General features: G+C 38.2%; 1 protein-coding gene across 1 annotated transcript in view; it reads right to left on the bottom strand.

Annotated features, from left to right (window-relative positions):
* Positions 1-342: 342 nt before the first annotated feature.
* RNF17 (ring finger protein 17) overlaps positions 343-17,898 on the bottom strand; it is a 54,903-nt gene continuing 37,347 nt past the window's right edge. The window contains exons 27-38 of the mRNA XM_010284919.1: positions 17,121-17,236; positions 16,486-16,793; positions 15,197-15,360; positions 14,259-14,378; positions 13,124-13,204; positions 12,326-12,451; positions 9,031-9,060; positions 7,495-7,605; positions 3,813-3,969; positions 2,315-2,450; positions 797-986; positions 343-441 (exon numbers count right to left, since the gene is read on the bottom strand). Of these exons, the coding sequence (XP_010283221.1) occupies positions 343-441; positions 797-986; positions 2,315-2,450; positions 3,813-3,969; positions 7,495-7,605; positions 9,031-9,060; positions 12,326-12,451; positions 13,124-13,204; positions 14,259-14,378; positions 15,197-15,360; positions 16,486-16,793; positions 17,121-17,236 (1,638 nt within the window). The remainder of the gene's footprint in view (positions 442-796; positions 987-2,314; positions 2,451-3,812; positions 3,970-7,494; positions 7,606-9,030; positions 9,061-12,325; positions 12,452-13,123; positions 13,205-14,258; positions 14,379-15,196; positions 15,361-16,485; positions 16,794-17,120; positions 17,237-17,898) is intronic.

Genomic DNA, 17,898 nt, shown 5'->3' with positions numbered 1-17,898 from the left:
AATTGAGATCAAATGCTGAAAATGAAGAAAAACAATTAATTTTGATTGTCTGGGCAGAGTACATTGCCACACATCTGCAAGTTACCTTGCCTTAGTGTGCTTTGGTATAGTACGTGTTGCTTCTTAAAGCTATAGTGGGCTTCAGTAATGTGTACATAAGGAAATTATATTTTTTAACAGCTTTTTATTTTATTAAAAGAGCTTGTGGACAGAAGAGATTAAAAAAACCCAAACAAACTCTAGTTGTCAGCACTACTGACAGTTTAGACTTTGCTTAAAACTTTTGAAATCATACCTTCATAACAGTATGAGTTTGTAGTTCACATTCACTGTACTTACATGTCACTCATCCAAATCTGCGAGTCCCATTTCTATCAGTTTCATATGAACTAGGTTTTGGTCATCTTCATACAAAGAAATGGTGACCTCTGGTGAAAGAGCCTGAAAACCAGAAGTTTACAAAGTTTTTGCAGTAACATATTTAAATCTCAAGATAACCAACAGTGCAAGTTATTTTACTGGCTGTACTTGCTGCCTAAATGGAAATGTGAATACAGAAATAATATTTCTAAGTAAAGAAAACTAGTTTTAAAATAACAGGAACGCTCAGAAACTTTTCAATTGCAGGATTAAGAGTGCCACATGATGTTCTCTCTTCATCAGCATTCCTTCATGGTAAATGATTTTAAATTATGAGTGTTCACAGTAAAACAAATACTCAGAAATTATAATCAAGAGTGCTAGTAAGAACTTTAGCCTGATCAAGATCTAGAAGAAAAAAGAAAGTGTTTCTCACAAGTATGGAAGCAGAGAGCTGTTTTCCTTCCACACATTCCATCATAGCCCACAATGCTTCCACACTCCATTCTGGGGAATATGGAATTCTTTTCATGTTTTTGTCATATGAAGCAGGTTTAAATCCAGCCAACAGAGCTCGTACTGCCTTAACAGGATACTTCAGCAGATTATAAGGTATGTGACGCAATCTAAAACAAAAATGAAAAATGTTTGCCTGCAACAATCCACCTATCAAGCTAAACTATCAGCATGGACATAAGGATACCTTAATGGTTCATGCCATAAATTTGCAGTATGGAAACTGCGATCAGAGTCCCTGCTCTACAATAACATGCCGGTGTCAGACCAAACAATTCATCAGGTAGGGCCAGGCCCTCTGAAGGACTTCAGCACAGTAGCTATCAGGAAGCAGGCCAGTATCACACAGCCCCCTCAGCCTGCCAGGCACACAGACTCCCTGTTACAATGTTTGGGGAAGAGTCTCAAGTGCCTAACACAGATCTGAGCACAGGAATGCAAGCACAAGTCATCACAATGCAGGCTTCAAATCTGGCGTGTCTGGAAAATGACATAGACCTTTGTGTTCCAAAGTGCTTCACAACTGGATGGGCTCTAGACAGACACACTACTGGAAATAGGTACCTTAGTTTTGTATTATCATCTCCCCATTCTTCTATCTTTCTGTCCCATGGGAAGCAGAGCAGGAAGAACAACCCTGAAATAAAACACATGCTTTCTCCCATGACCCTAATAGTCTGTAAAGCAGGAAATCTCTTAAAATACCCATTTTTGCCTCATCTTCAGCAAGGACCTGTAGATTCCCCAATGAGCTCAAGAGCAAGTCGATATGATTAAGCAGTATATATAGAAAGTGAAAGTGGTTCAAGAAAGAAAATTCAGACAATCTCAGGGAACCTAAAAGCCTGGGGTGTTTGAGACATTTAGCTGACATCTGTGTGTCAGCACAGAGGCAGTTCCCTAAAGTGGCTCAGCACCAGACAGAACAGGGATTTGAACTTCGGTTTTCCTCACAAGCAGAGCGGGGTGTGTCCTGCTCAGACACTCCCTCATCTTATTCCCCAGCAGTCTTCTGTGCCGACTGCAGTCACACAGGATCAGAGGATTTGTTTGTACACCTGGAGGGCTTGGTCCCTATTTTGTGTAAGCTTCTTGGGTGCAAAAGCAGATTATAAGCCTAAGCCTACTTCATAGGTTAAGTAACCCGAAGATGATGGAGAAATCTGATGATATAATAACAATGGGCTTCTTGAAGCAACCTAAGAAAGAGAAGCAGGTGCACAACCCCATACCCTGCCAACAGAAATTATTTAACCAGCCAACGAACCTTCTCTCCGGCTGAAATGTAATGCTGAAGAATTATAAATAATATATATAGTTGCACTAAAAATAAATAATAAATGTAAAAATACATACACTTATAAGTATATAATTTATAATTTAAGTGTATACATACACACACAGACATCTTATATGCATTTTTATCTTATGTATTTACCTGCTTGTTGGGACAACTAGAAAACTACCATAGTCAACAAACTGAACCAGGATCTTAACAGGGTCAAATTCTTCAACGGAGAGGAGCTTTGCTCTATACCATAAACCATCCTGGTATTCTACAAGGCAAGGCATTTCTGTAAAAAGAAAACAAACAGTAACAAAACACTGCAAAAATATACTCACAGTGCAGTACAAACTAACTGAACTTGAAAATTCATTTTACTTTGTGACTTGAGATTAAGGTTTTTCTTCCTCCTCGAATTCATGCTACTATTTTCTTCTATGCATTCCCCAATTCTCTCTACACTCCAATTCAGTCATTAGTATGCAATTTAAGTATATGTTCTCTACCTCACATGGCAATGATGAGAATTAACAGAAAATTGCGTTGTAAAGAAAGTGATCCAAACTGTTTAATGTTTAAATTTTTCAACTTCTACTCATTTGCGCATTTCAGTTAGTAAAGATACCTATCTGTAAGTGAACAGACAATAGGCTGGAGGACACAAGGCAGATGCTGTCTAAAATCTCAACCATAATTTTACTAGTTTACCGAACTTAAGTACTAGCAATAACTGGTTTCTTCACAAAGTTCTAGGCCCACATACTTTTGTTATTTTAGGCCCAACAGCTGTGGACAAGAGAATTATTGCCCATTTTTTGCCTAAATAGAAAAATCCAGAATTAAAGTGATGTTCTCTAGGGTTTACATAATTTCTAACTCTTGGTAACATGATTTTCTGTATATAACTTGTGTCTTTTGAATATTTAATAGCAAGATTTTCACAGTTACATCTTCAGTGACAGTCACCTTAAGGGAGAAGTTTTATTTTTGCTATATGCAATCTAAACTCAGTTCATCAACTTCAACAGGCATCAGAAGTCAGAGTTTTTTTCCATCATTTTCCAGTGGAGCAGAATGACACAAAAGTCTCAATTTCCTGAAAACTAAAACCATGTGATTATAGACTAGAAGAATTATTTAGGTTGGAAAAGACCTTTAAGGTCATCAAGTCCAACCATAAACCTAATGCTGACAAGTCGATCACTAAATCATATCCCTAAGCACCACATCTGCACGTTTTTTAAACACCTCCAGAGATGGTGACTCAACCACTTCCCTGGGCAGCCTGTTCCAATGCTTGACAACGCTTTTGGTGAAGAAATGTTTCCTAATACCCAGTCTAAACCTCCCCTGGCTCAACTTGAGGCTGTTTCCTCTTGTCCTATCACTTGTTACTTGGGAGAAGAGACCGACTCCTCACCTTGCTACAACCTCCTTTCAGGTAGCTGTAGAAAGTGGTAAGGTCTCCTCTCAGCCTCCTTTTTTTACACTCCTGATTAGACTGTACCATATGATTATAGTGTAATGTTACTCCTTACTCTCCAGAAGTTTTATTTAAAGATACATAGAAATATAATTATTCCTATTCTTCAGAAATAATTTCAGGCTTTTTGTACATCCACATCAAGCAAAAAGAAAATAAACAAACTACCTGTTCGGAAGTGTGTTAGAAGAGGAAAAGACTCCACACTTTTATTGCACCATTTCAGGGCTTCATCCAGGCTCTCCAACTCCGAGTCACAGTTGACATCTCCCTCTGTGGTACACTGCTTCGTAAGGTTCTTAGAAGGATCAAGGCAAATATATACCTACTCAAAGAAAAGGCTCTCATATTACAATTTTTGCAGACAACTTAGAACCTTCAAATTCCATCACTGAGCAAGAATTATTATTAGATTACTTGTTCCCATCTTTGAAAGGTTCAGCACATCCTTGCTTCCCTTTCTTCTTTCCTCAATTTATGAATGACTTCATAATTACAAAATTTTTTTCCAAAAGCAGAAGAGAGTCATGATTTATTAACACCACATTTCAATGTTAAAAAGTAAGAATGAAAGGAACACACATACTTGAGAATATATCAATATAAGATTTCACAGCTGCGTCTTACTAGGAGTCCTCCCTCCTGCTACTTGGTAAATAATCTCATTTTGTAATATCAAACCAAAGATTAATTTTTAAGTTAATGCAATAAGAACTTTGAAACAGTGTTTTGTTTGCTATGCAAAGACTATTTGCAAGTTATCCATTCACTAATTTATAACTGGATCATTGATATAATGCTGTAGGTCAAGGAAATGAAAGTTTAAACAACATGCACAGGTGAATTAAAATCTATAAAACAGCATCTAACAGAAATGCCTTCTTTTTAAAAAAAAAAAAAACCCAACAGAGCCATCTCAGAACATAACAGTATTTTACTGGTAGTCCAAACAAAATAATTATTAGGTTATTATTTTTTCTAAACTCAGTATTATAATTCCCTAGCCAGGAAGAAAATTAATTTTACTTTTCCAATTTTTATGAAATACAATCAAGTTACCACTCCATCATGCATCTGCTACTTAAATCTATAGGGGTACAGAGTAGGATCTAGTGTTTAGAATTATTTACCATGTTCAAAAGCAAGACTTCAAATCATTTGCACAAAATGAACTAAAAAATATTCATTATAATGTTTCTCCTGTAAGAGAGGAAGCAGAATACACAATTTAAGAAAAGCCCTTTTCTAAGATACCCAACACTTCCATCTTGTATTTAGTCAAAACAGATGTATATGTACACTATAGATCTTTTTTTTTTTTTTTGAAGACGTGTATACTCAAGTGAATTAGTGGGATGAATTTATATTAGAACATGATGCTGAACTTAAAGCAGTCACTTCAGTACTACAAAAACTGTTACTTCGTTTACAGAATTACTGAAACAATGAACACAAGCACTTCATTATAAATCAATCCACTCAGAAGATGTTAGATTTTGTGACATGATCAGCTTCTCACTGCTTCCTGTTCTCCTATTTCATCATTCAATATTTAAAGTCCACATAGGAATCTTTTATTTGATCTATGAACATTACGTTCCACCTTTTGCCTGGGAGACTATCAGACGGAAGCTGTGTGGATTTACACAGAAATCAGTGACCAACTATCGACCAAAGGCAGTAAAATACACCTGTAACAAGCCAGAAAATGTTCACATTACTGTAAAATGTTCCAGTAATTTAATTTTTGGAGACTAAAGAAGAGGTAAATCATTATTTTCTGCCAAGTTAAAACCCAATGGCCTATTTTCCCACTATACAAGGTAAGCACCTGACTGCAGTATTGTAATGGTAAAAATTCATTTTTTTAGGGAAATGGTCAGTATTTCTTTCTCTGCCCCACCCAAGAGAATATTTCAAGTAAGAGTTCATTCAGATATTGCACTGCATAACTTATACAATCATAGAATAATTTGGTTTGGAAGGGAACTTCCAAGGTCTTCTAGTCCAACACCCGTGCAACGAGCAGGGACATCTTCAACTAGAGCAGGTTGCTCAGAGCCCCATCCAACCTGACCTGGAATGTTTCCAGGGATGGGGCACCTACCACCTCTCTGGGCAACCTGTGCCAGTGGTTCCCCACCCTCAGTGTGAAAAATGTCTTCCTTATATCTAGTCTAAATCTACCATCTTTTTGTTTAAAACCATTACCCCTTGTCCTGTTGCAAAAGGCCCTGATAAAAAGTCTGTCCCCATCTTTCTGAGAACTCCCTTTAAGGACTGGAAAGCTGCAGTAAGGCTCCCCTGGAGCCTTCTCTTCTCCAGGCTGAACAACCCCAACTCTCCCAGCCTGTCCTTAGAGGAGAGGTGTTCCATCCCTCTGAGCATTTTTGTGGCCCTGCTGCACAGCTCCATGTCCTTCCTGCGCTGAGGGCTCCAGAGCTGGCTGCAGGACTCCAGGCCGGGTGTCACCAGAGCAAAGCAGAGCAGAGCAGAGCAGAGAGGAGAATCACCTCCCTCAACCTACTGGCCATGCTTCTTTGGAGGCAGCCCAGGATATGGCTGGCCTTCTTGGGCTGCAAGTGTACACTGAGAGCTCACCCCCCAGTACCCCCAAGTCCTTCTTGGCAGGGCTGCTCTCAATCCCTTCATCCCCCAGCCTGTACTGAGACCAGGGGTTGTCCCGACCGAGGTGCAGGACCCTGCCCTTGGCCTTGTTGAACCTTGTGGGGTTCACACAGGCCCATTCCTCAAGCTTGTCCAGGTCTCTCTGGATGGTATTCCGTCCCTCGGGCATGTCAACCTCACCACTCAGCTTGGTGTCATCTGCAAAGTTGCTGAGGGTGCTCTCAATCCCACTGTGTCATTGGTGAAGATACTAAAGAGTACTGGTCCCAAGATGGACCCTTGAGGGACACCACTTGTCACCGATCTCCATCTGGACATTGAGCTGTTGACCACTACTCTCTGCATGCAACCATCCACCCAACAACAGTCCACCCATGAAATCGGTATCTCTCCAATTTAGAGGGAAGGATGTTGTGGGGGACTGTGACAGAAGTCCAGAGAGACAACATCCATAGCTCTTCCCTTTTCCACTGATGTGGTTGCTCCATCCTAGAAGGCCACTAGGTTGGTCAGGCAGGACTTGCCCTTGGTGAAGCCATGCTGGCTGTCTCGAATCACCTCCCTGGCACATGGAGCGCCATGTGCCTTAGCATAGCTTCTAGGAGGATCTGCTCCATGATCTTCCCAGGCACAGAGGTGAGGCTGATGGGTCAGTAGTTCCCAAGGTCCTCCTTTTGACCCTTTTGAAAAACGGGTGCAGTGTTTCCCTTTTCCCAGTCTCCAGGGCCTTCACCTGACTGCCAGGACTTTTCAGATATTGTGGACAGTGGCTTGGATACGGCATCAGCCAATTCCCTCAGGACTCTGGGATGCATCTCATCAGGTGCCATAGACTTGTGCATGTTCAAGGTTCCTTAGGTGGCCTTGAACCTGATCTCCTCTTACAGTGGGAGGGACTTTTCTCCTTCAGTCCCCGTCTTGTAGTCCATCCACTTGAGAGGTGGGGGAGGAAAGACTGCCAGTGAAGACTGAAGCAAAGAAGTCATTGAGTAGCTCAGCCTTCTGCTCGTCTGCTGTTATCAGTTTGCCACTCTTGCTCATCGGGGCAAGGGGGAGGGTATACTTTCTTTGATCTATCTGTATCAATAGCTCAGTAGCATTTTGCAACCTTACTAACACTTTACATTATCTAAAATTGTTAGCCATGGTTTCCTTTTCACCAGCAAGATGGGACTGCAACATTTCCTGTCTGCAACATATAGGAGACATTTACAAAACATACCTCAGTAGGGGACACCAAATGGGTAACTCTGACAGGAAAGATAGCTCCTGGAGTAGGTAGCAGTGGCAATGTGTATGAAGGCAAAACAGGAACATCTCCTTCAAGTAGTTCCTAGACCAAGACAGGCTTTAGTCAAGCATCATACTTGCTAACAAAATACAAACTAGTTTTTGCACGATTTCTGATTCAAAGGAGTTATTTAATAATGTAGAGAGTGTGTCCTTGATGAAAAAAATATTCACGAACATTTCCTTTCAATACTTATTAGGTTTTTAAAAAAGCTTTAGCTAAAAGATAACAGAAGAGAACTAGTTAATTATCACTTTTAAAATACAAAGAACATATATTTGAAACGGTCCTAACATGCTGCCTTGCTAACTTGATTGCTGTTAATTAAAAAATGCATTAAATATGGAACTCCCTTTAAAGACAGAAAATAGACAGAAAAACTAAAATAGCACCAATTGGCACAGATTAACCTGAGTGCCATGCTCAATGTTTGCCAGAGCAAGTTATCCCTTAAGAGAAAGGCAAAGGATAATTTAACTCCTTAGTCACCAGAATTATTATTCTTTCAAAGAGATAACAGATTTTGCACAGTAAAATGCACAGATTTTGCAAAGAGAACAGATTTTGCAAAGTACCGATACCTACTGTCTCACTAGCATAGCATGCTCCAGTGTGTCTTCTACTAGCACCACGTATTTTACAGTTTGAGTTCTAGATGCCATTGACTCATTTGGTTCATGATAAAATAAACCTTCGTGCATTAAATTATGCCCTTACAAGGATTTATAGCTCAGCTGGAATATAGGTCATGAATACAGCTCCTATTCTTTCTTGCACATAATATGATACATAACAAAAGGTACAATTTGTCTAAACTACATTCTGTTTTTACACATCTATCTGATGAATGGTTTTCATTATGCCCAGAACAAAGAGAAAACTGATAAAAAGTGAACTGATATAAAGTGATAAAAACTGAACAAAGAGAAAACCAGATATATATAACTGCAAAATAAAACAGTAAATTCTGACCCTTTCATCCCCCTCCATGATCTGACATAGGATACAGCACAAAAAATTGGTTACATTCCTCAGACTTAACCGGGGAAAAAAAACACTTTTGTGTTTAAAGTATGTACTCCTAAGATTATAAAAAACCCCAGCTATCTTGATAAATACTAGTAAAGAAAAGATGTCTGACTATATCATAGATACAGGCAAACTAAATGCCAAATTCGTGCAAAACAATCAGGAACACTGTGACAGACCACCTGACTACACCTGGGTCTAAAGATTCAACATAAATTCCAGCTCATTTCCAACTGAGCATGGCACGTAGCTCAGCTGGGTATCTTAGTCAGCTCCTGTGCCTGTCTTTCAAAGAAAAAACGCATTTGCGTTTTTGTTGTTAACATTAATAGTCTTTTCTAATTGTCGGTAGAACGGTTACTGCTAGCTCTACCACACTTAGGCACGGACAGTCTAAAAGACACACTAAAAAGATGTTCTACCACAACATCTTCAGGCGTTACCTATTTCAATCAGTTGTCCCCCATCCTTTCTGCTTTTCTTCCTTTGTGTCTATTCTTTAAAACTCTAGAAATGGCTTACATTCCTTATTACATTTGTAAAGGCATAGCAGAAATTATGTATTTTTAATAATTTACAGATCACATACTTTATACTTAATAAGGCAACTCAAGAGTCCTTTTCAGCATGAAGAATTTAACCCAAACTAAGTAATTGGCAGGCTGCAGTGCAGTGTGTTATGTTGTATTTCCTCTCTACCACATGCGAGGCTTTGTGTACGAACAGCCTACATGAGCCCACCCAGTAGTGTGAGGCAATTAAAACATCTTTAGGATGATAAAGACCAAAGTGATAGTCTGGCAAGTCTCAGATTCTGTATCAAACAGGGTATCTTAGACTTTACCCTCATACTGACAAAAGGAGAGCAGAAAGGGCTTTCTATCTAGATGTTTGCAGAATGCTTTTCCACTAGTATTGTTGCAAACATCGATGACAGAACAGGTCTTCTTGGTGTCAGAGACGGTGGGACTTATGACTCACACAGCTGGCCTTTAACGTCCGTCCACAGTCATGTGACACTCCTGCCCTTCATCCAGGCTTGTCCTGTTATATTCCTAACAGGGAAACAGCACCTTAGGGTACCCAGCAGGTCTTTTAGTCATACAGATAATTGTTTTTAGAGGAAATTAACTGCCTGTTTAAAAGCGGGGAATAGAGACAGTTAAGAGTAAGCCTTCCTGCAAGTTGAAGTGCCAAACCACATAGCAGTCACTGCTAGAATTTGTAATGATGCGTGCAGTAGTGCAACATCAACTGCAGTATCTGCTTTCATCTATCATGGAAGTCCATGCAGAATCAGAGGAGGAATTAGCCCTTTGTACGCTGCTGCTTCTGCCTAAAGATTTCTGTCTGCCTGAAAAGACACCGATCGCTCTCTAGAACTGCTGGTAGGCTGAACAGCTCCTGTTGACGCTGCAAGTGTTCAGATGACTACAAGTCAGTAACATCAAAACTGGCTTTGCATGAAGTCTTTTCAGCATTGTCTCTGCTGTCATTCAGAGGCAGGTGCTAATTGAATGAATGTGGCTGATATGACAACAGCAGTTTGAAGTGCATCTCTCCTCTGACCTAAACTAATAGACTATTCCAAAAAACACAGCACTGGCATTTCCAGGGGGTAGATGAAGATGGAACAGTCTGGCTAAGTGTCTGCTCAGATTATGAGCTTAAAACCTTCAGGCTTCAAGTACCTCACCGTAAAGGGGCTGATAAGCAATGCAGTTAAACACAAAAATAGTCTGTATAAAGATTTTTGAACTGATTTTGGTTCAGATGGTTGTAAATGGTTTGTAGTCAACTGCTTTAGAAAACATAATTCTAAAAATTATTGTTAGTTAAGCCTGGGCTCAGAACAAAGAGATTAAAAACTTGTCTGCCAAATGAAGCAAGGTCATAGTCCCCCATGCCTGAATATATGAGCACAAGGCAGCACCTGGCTACTCAGTTCTGACTCACAGTGCTGGAGAAACAAGCAAAAACAAAGAACCCCCCCGCATCTCCCAAAAAGCCAAATCAAAAAATACCACAGTATAATGGTCTTGTATACATAGTTAAGTATGCAGGTGTGCATTTGTGTATACACATGTACACATACACCTAGAATGAAATTCACTGCTGCAAGCTCACCATGCCTGGGGTTCTGGTGTACTCTCCAATATCCTACTGCCTACTAGGGAATTTTCTGGCTAATGAGTAAGCTCGGACTGTCATATGGTAAAAAAGACCAGCTCCTAAACTCACCTGTGCAGTTCAACAGAAGTGTATCTCAAAGACAATAATACACACTGCAGCAAGACACAGGTGTAATGGGCTCTGCATAAGCAGCCTATTACCACTATTAACAGAATTGTAACACTCATAGAACAGAATACAGTCCTTATCAGATTACTTACCTGAAAACACAGATTTGAAGCAATGAAATAAAGTTACAAAACTATAAAATAGTAAAATATATAATGGCTATAATTTTTATAGTAATTGTGTTCTTTAGTTGATGCAGTGTATCAGTTGGCTTGTCAATATGGCTTATTAGCTAAACCCAGAGCTAATTACGTTTCAATGTTCTCAGAGATGCGTGCTTTCTACTTCTGCTATTCCAGAGGTTCTGCTCCTGGAACCAGCTCGAGCTCTGGACTCCTGGCTCCTTTTCTGATCCACAACTGAACACCTCCAATATTCATTTTCTTATGAATTGTTCTGAACCACTTATTTCTGGCATGAATCTGCTTAATGCTATATTCCTTGCTGAAGGCATTCCAGGTTTTCTGAATGCTTCTTGCTTACAACCTTCTTACACAGTTTTATACTTGTTTTCCAAATTTCATTTTTGTGTCAAGGGTACAATCTTAGTCCAAGATCCATGTTTAGTGTGCTGGAAATTGTGTGTCATGTGCCGACTTTAGGAAAATGCAACAAGAGACTGATTTACAATTAAGTTTTCCATGGTTACTCAGTTTTAATACACACTAAGAGATTTCTGTAACTGCATCACAAGTCCACTGGTATACATGCCAAGACTTATGTCAGCAGTGACAGCAGGATACTCTGTATTGTAAGATTATTTTCTGAAGCAGAGACTCACGTTGGAAAGAAAAATACATTGGTAGGCTTAAACAGAGTTAAAGAGAAAGACTCAACAACAAAGCCTTAGTAGTTTAAATAAACCTCATCCTCAGATTTCAAGAAAAAAAATACAGAGAAATTACTTGTATGACAGTGAAGTTTGGTGAAAATTTCAATCCTCCTCTAAAGAGCACCAGATGAACATACCAGACACTTGGAATGAAGAACCTAGGTAACTCGCTTAGAAATCACTAGGTTTATGTTGAAATACTCGATTAAATTTACTTTTGATTATTTCCATCCTTGGATGTATTTCTATGATTAACTAATCCCTTCAACCGATAAAAATATTATGCTATTCCTATCGTTTTAAGTTTTAGAGGAACACAAAACCTAACTGGACTTTAAAGAGAAATGCAAAAATCTCTTTTCAGTAAGGAGTCCAAGAACAAACCCTTGGCAATTTGTTATTCCATACAATCTTAGCAACACATCATAGCTACACTTGTTATGCTACAGAGCAGCAGTACTTGGTTTTACTGCTGCTTACATCACAAAACTGTACAGAAATATAAAAAGAAATAACAAATCAAAGGTCACAACAAGCAACTAAATAATCTTTTTAATGTCAGAATAACAACAGCAAAAGACACACACACACAAATCTCACCAGCTTTGGTATGTCCTGACAATCTTCAGCAACACAGTACTTCTGGTATGCCATGAAGGAAGAAAGCGACATTCCACCGAAATACAGGTTGATGGACAATTTGCCCCATGGGTTATCTGGCAACTCCTACTTACACAGGACAAATAAGATTATAACAGTAATAAAGTGACTGAGATTTTAGAAATAGTGACCAGGAAATTCAAACCCATCATTCCTACATGCACCATACTCATTCACCAAAGATATAAAACCAGTAAGGATGGCTATTAACATCAGTTATGACACAAATGTGAATATAGTTGTCTCTGGAATGGCAACACTGACTACCCAGTCTAGGACTGAAATATCCCATGTTTGCTCACTCAACAATAAATCCTTCTCTTTCACCATTTATCATCAGAAATTAAGCTATCTGAAATAGCAGGTTTTCAGACTATACAGATTATGTGTTTCCCTGTAATATTAATGTATTAATTTAAGCATGTCCATACTTAATTATGACAGATTTTAATCACTTAAAATTGTATTTATAAGAATTTCTGCTGTCGGTAGGTAGGTTGCTTGTCAGAATGACAATACAAAATTATTAATACCTCTAAAGGACACATTTAAGACCTGAAAACTATAATAAATGTAAAGTCATAGAAGAAATAACTTTAGCCTTGGATTTTGTTTTGTGTAAGAAATACATTAACTGCTATACTCCTTCACCGGTTATGTTTAATGCAAGCTAAAAGAAAAAAAAAAAAAGAACAAAAAAGTAAGCATCATTCCACATCTATGAATAAATTAAGCTACCTGAACATGTATTTCAACCTCTTCATTTGTAAGCAGTTCTTGAAGGCAATCTACTGCATCCTGCTGCCAAAAATTTCCAATCTATTTGGTGAAAAGCAAGAAAACCCTACACATTAAGATGCTGGCAAATACTACTCTTACTATTCTTAAGCACATCTTTTCATCTTACTGTGTTATTATTGAGAAACTTACTTGAAAACACACATCATTAGTTTGATTTGTCTACAATAATTCAGACATTATCTGCTATTTGATACACTAAAACTTAGTGTGTAACAAAGCCGACAAGCAATTGTCACATCTTGAAGTGGCTTAGAAAGAGATGCTGCTTGCCAAGTCTCATCTTTGTATGTAATAAGGTGTGTGTGCACAATTACATGAAGCGTAACTCAAAGACACAGAATTAGACTTGAAGATAAAGTAACAGACAGCACAAAACACAGGATACTTTAAATATTTCTTTTATTCTCTGCAATATGTTTGCCTCCCAACCCATAATTTATAAGCCTGTCTTTCTTAATCTATCAGTTGAACTGCTTCCTGCAAGAAAAAGGTTTTCTTTAAAAGTAAGTTTAAAACTAAGCTAGTCATTTCAGTAATTCATATTTACTAAATGCACTGTTCAAATTTGAATAATATATGATGATATGTGAAGATGTTATTTATGTATCAACTACTTACCAACAAAAAACCCTAAAACCATTCCCTTGTATTATTTTAGCTAACATTGCTTCCTGCACAGCTAAGTGCAGAATAACAGAAAAGCTTTTGCAGGACTTGAAGATTTAAAATTTTCTGGTCATTCTGTATTAAGAAATCCAGGCCTTACTTTTTGTTGCTGCTATTGCAAAACGAACTACCACTTCAGAGTATCATCCTGCCAACTACTGCGGTGTCCTGTCTCACAAAGATTTAATTCCAGTGACAGCTGCTTTTGAAGCATGGTCACTTCATAAAGCAATCTGTCATTTCCTGATATAAGTCTGCCTTGCTGAAACGATCCTTGTGAGCTATTCTCTGAATCCTTTTAGGCAAGAAAAAATACCAGCAACTAGGCTCAACCTTTCTATAACTAAACGGTGTATTGATTTGAGTAACTATGTACTAAAACATCTTCAAATTTACCATTACTCACTGGTACTGTCTTGTAGAGCTGACAGGGTATGCAAAATGGAGGAATACCAGTATACAATGTAGTTGGATACAGATGACACTGAGGAATCCTCTCTGTACAACCATGGTCTATGTACTGTACCTATATGAAAAGAAAAGCTTTCCTGAAATAATTCCTGTTTTTAAAGTCAAGTTTAATAAGAGAAAGGGTTCATTTACAGCATTCGCTTTTATGGAGGAAAAAATAATGGTCTACTGGTAAGCAGGTGATGTGACAAAGTGGAAATGAAGGAAAGGATTAAAAAACTCATATGGCAGATTAGAAGTCCGGTTTCTAAACTTGTCTTGCAAGAGATCCTACCTTTTGTGTCATAATTTACATCAGTTTAAAATTGGAAGATATAAAACATTTGTGAACTAGGATAGTGTCAGACTTGCAAACCTACATTCAGAAAGCATGAGCAGACTCAAGAGTTTAGATAAGATTAAGCGCTAATTAGAAAAAGTAGCTCTATACCTGTACAGCAGAAAGACTTCAAAACCAACAGCCGCTGTATTTTGGGTGGGGATAGGGTAGGAGGAAGCTAAACCTAAATATTTTCAAAGCATTTCATATATGATAACAACAACAAAAGAAGAAAAAACGTAAAAGGGGTTACTTACAAGTGACCAAGGGTAGCTTTTTACTTAAGAACATTTACCATCACTAGGAAAACTATGGGAAATACTGTGACAACTGAAATAGGCAGACAGAATTAATCTTCAAATTAAATGTAAAAATCAGGACAGTTATCACACTTTTAAGCAGAATGAGCATCTGAATAGTCAGGTGAGCTGAATAAAAAAGGTGTGATCATAGATTTATTTTACAGAATTAGATTATTTGTCCTCCCCCCTTTTTTTTTACATACATGTGCACATGTTCACACACACACACACATCACATATAGTCAAACTTACCTGAAGAGTACTACCACCGAGTTCTACAACTTTACCTCGATACCACATGGTATCTGACCCTCTTACAACACAAGCTTCTCCCTTTTTCCAGCAGTAGGGCTCCAGAAGACCAAGGCATTTGAAGTTACTTTGTATTTCAGTCATCAATTTGTTTAGTTCAATTTCTGGCAGGGAGAGGTGGGATAAAATTCAAAATAGTCTATAACATATTAGCACAAATTATTTCATCTGAATCTGCTGGTTTTTAATGGTTGAAGACATGTGTAAAAGTAAAATACATGTGCTCCTCAAAAAAAGGTCTTCCACCACTGATACAATATGTACGTTCAACTTCTAGTATATGCAAACAAGTTACTACTTAAACAAAAAGTAAACTGCATTTCCAATTGTGAAGCCATTAGTAATTCTGGATTCAAATATAAGAAAAGAAGGGTCTATAAATTTTGCAATTGACACCTTGGCAGCAGTAATACAAGACCCTCTCAGCAGCAGCAATAACTGCAAGAAGAATACAGTTGGGCAAGTGGGGTTACTGTACTTTGAATTTCAAAGTTTTATGATATGATCTAATAGTTAAATGCATTTGTGAAGTTAAAAAAAAATTCTCATATGGAAACATTTCTCTAAAGCACAATATATTATCAGGGTACTGAAGACTGACACTGCATGAAAAAGTTGAAAAAGTTCCTCTTTCAAATAGCACAAACTAAAATATGAAGAGATACAGAATCTGTCAGTACAAATAAAGGGCCCAAGGAAACTGGGTATTAAGCTCACACTGAAGGAAAAAAAATTTGAGAACCAGGCTACCTTCTGAGAATCTTTAGGACTGCATCTTCATTACTATTATTAAAATGTATCGCAAGCTCGACATTATAAAATAAAGCACTTGCTGCTTGACCCAATACTGCCTAGAGAAGAGAAGCAAGTAACCTGCCCCTCCAAGCACTTGGGGTTTTTTGATTTCCTGGGAGGGTGGAAAGACAGGAGAGCTGACTTTGATGGGTGTAAGGACAGGGCACTACCTCCCGGGGATTTAGCCTTCCTCTGCCAGGAAGCTGCGGGACCTCTTCTCACCACTGCAGACCAAGGGGTGCATGGGCACACACCCCTCACCCCCTATGCCAAAGGCCTCATCACCTTCCAAGAGCAATCCTCCCAAACAGGAATCTTCCAGAACTATGTTCTGATACAGAACATGTATACTAGAACTCCCATCTGATATATTCTGATACACCAAAGCTATCAGATTCATAGACACGAACGTATTTTTTTGTATGTAATCTTACCGAATGATTTTGGTATTATATAAATAGTTCCATCATGTCCAACGCAACTTACTACAGCTTGAAAAATTTTCGCTTCAGGTATAACAGGGGATTTATATATTTCATCCATTCCTGAATGAAGTAGTGCCTTATATGTTTTGCATGACTTTTGCTCCCTCTCTGAGACAGTGATGTTTTCCTCCAGAGCAGCGCTGGTTTTTGCACATGCAGTTTCTGAATTACAACCATCCAGTTGTGTGTTCTCTTGCTCTGTATGTACTTTAACATGTTCCTTGGAGACTGAGCAAGCCACATCAGCTTTATCAGTTCTAGCAGATTCAATCAAATCGTATCAACATATTAACTGACAAAGAACTTGAAAAGTGCAAAAGAATAAAATAACAGAAGTAAAAAAACCAAATGCACAAAGATGGCAAATGCTGGTTAAAATGCTGTCAAATATCTCATCTACCAACTTAAAAGAATTGAAATGTGCAATGGATACAATTAATAATGTTATACTCAGGTAAATTCACTAAAGATGGAGTTCCGTTGCTACACTTACTGTAAAGGACAATCCAGATTTTTGTTTTACTTATTAGCTTACCACAATCTGAATATGAGTCTGAAAGAATATAAAAGAAAAGTATCCAAACCTTCTGTTTCTAAAAGCCAAGCCCTTTTTAATAAGATGTTCTGAAATATCAATCAATTGTCCTGTTTCATCTTTGCAAAGAATTTTCACAGGCAATGCACAAGCCACATCACTTTCCTGGAAAAAATGAGAGAGCTGGACAGCATATTACAATACGCATTTCGTCTAAACTACAGGCTTGTTCTTCATTTTATTGGTACTGACTGTAAATCAGGTATCATTGAATAACTGATGCCCACATCAGAAGACACAACATTTATTTAATCCATGTCACAGTTCCCATCATTTTACCAACAGTTCTAAGCATGGCATTAAAAAAACCCCTTGCTTCTTCCCATAGCCATTTTATTAGAATGAACTGCCAAACACTTGTTTTCCACCAGCAGGAGCTTTAAATCCACTCATAAATAACTTTGCTTATCAGTGCTTTTATTTCCAGACACACTGTAAAAGCTCACTGGCAGCTGCCAACAGACACTAGACAAATCAAACCCCCATAATAATTCTGGGTTTTTTTTGAAGTGGAAGAAATCAGTTACTAATGATGTTCATACAGCATCAGACTCATTCTTTCAGTTTCTGAGGCTTGAAAACTAATATAGCAGCTGCTGAACTTAATCTTCTCAAGAACATGAGCATCTTGCTCATCTGTCCATGAAAGCTGTCAACATCCAGTGATGCCAAAGATGTAAATATTACTCTTCAGTAACTAAATATATGGAAGACTGTTTTTTCCACACCGGGCATCCAAACTGCTCAGTGAGCAAGGAAAGGAAAGC

Source organism: Phaethon lepturus, unplaced genomic scaffold (assembly GCF_000687285.1).
Source record: "Phaethon lepturus isolate BGI_N335 unplaced genomic scaffold, ASM68728v1 scaffold6714, whole genome shotgun sequence".
Classification (NCBI taxonomy): Eukaryota; Metazoa; Chordata; class Aves; order Phaethontiformes; family Phaethontidae; genus Phaethon; species Phaethon lepturus.
This window is presented reverse-complemented; position numbering and strand designations above follow the sequence as displayed.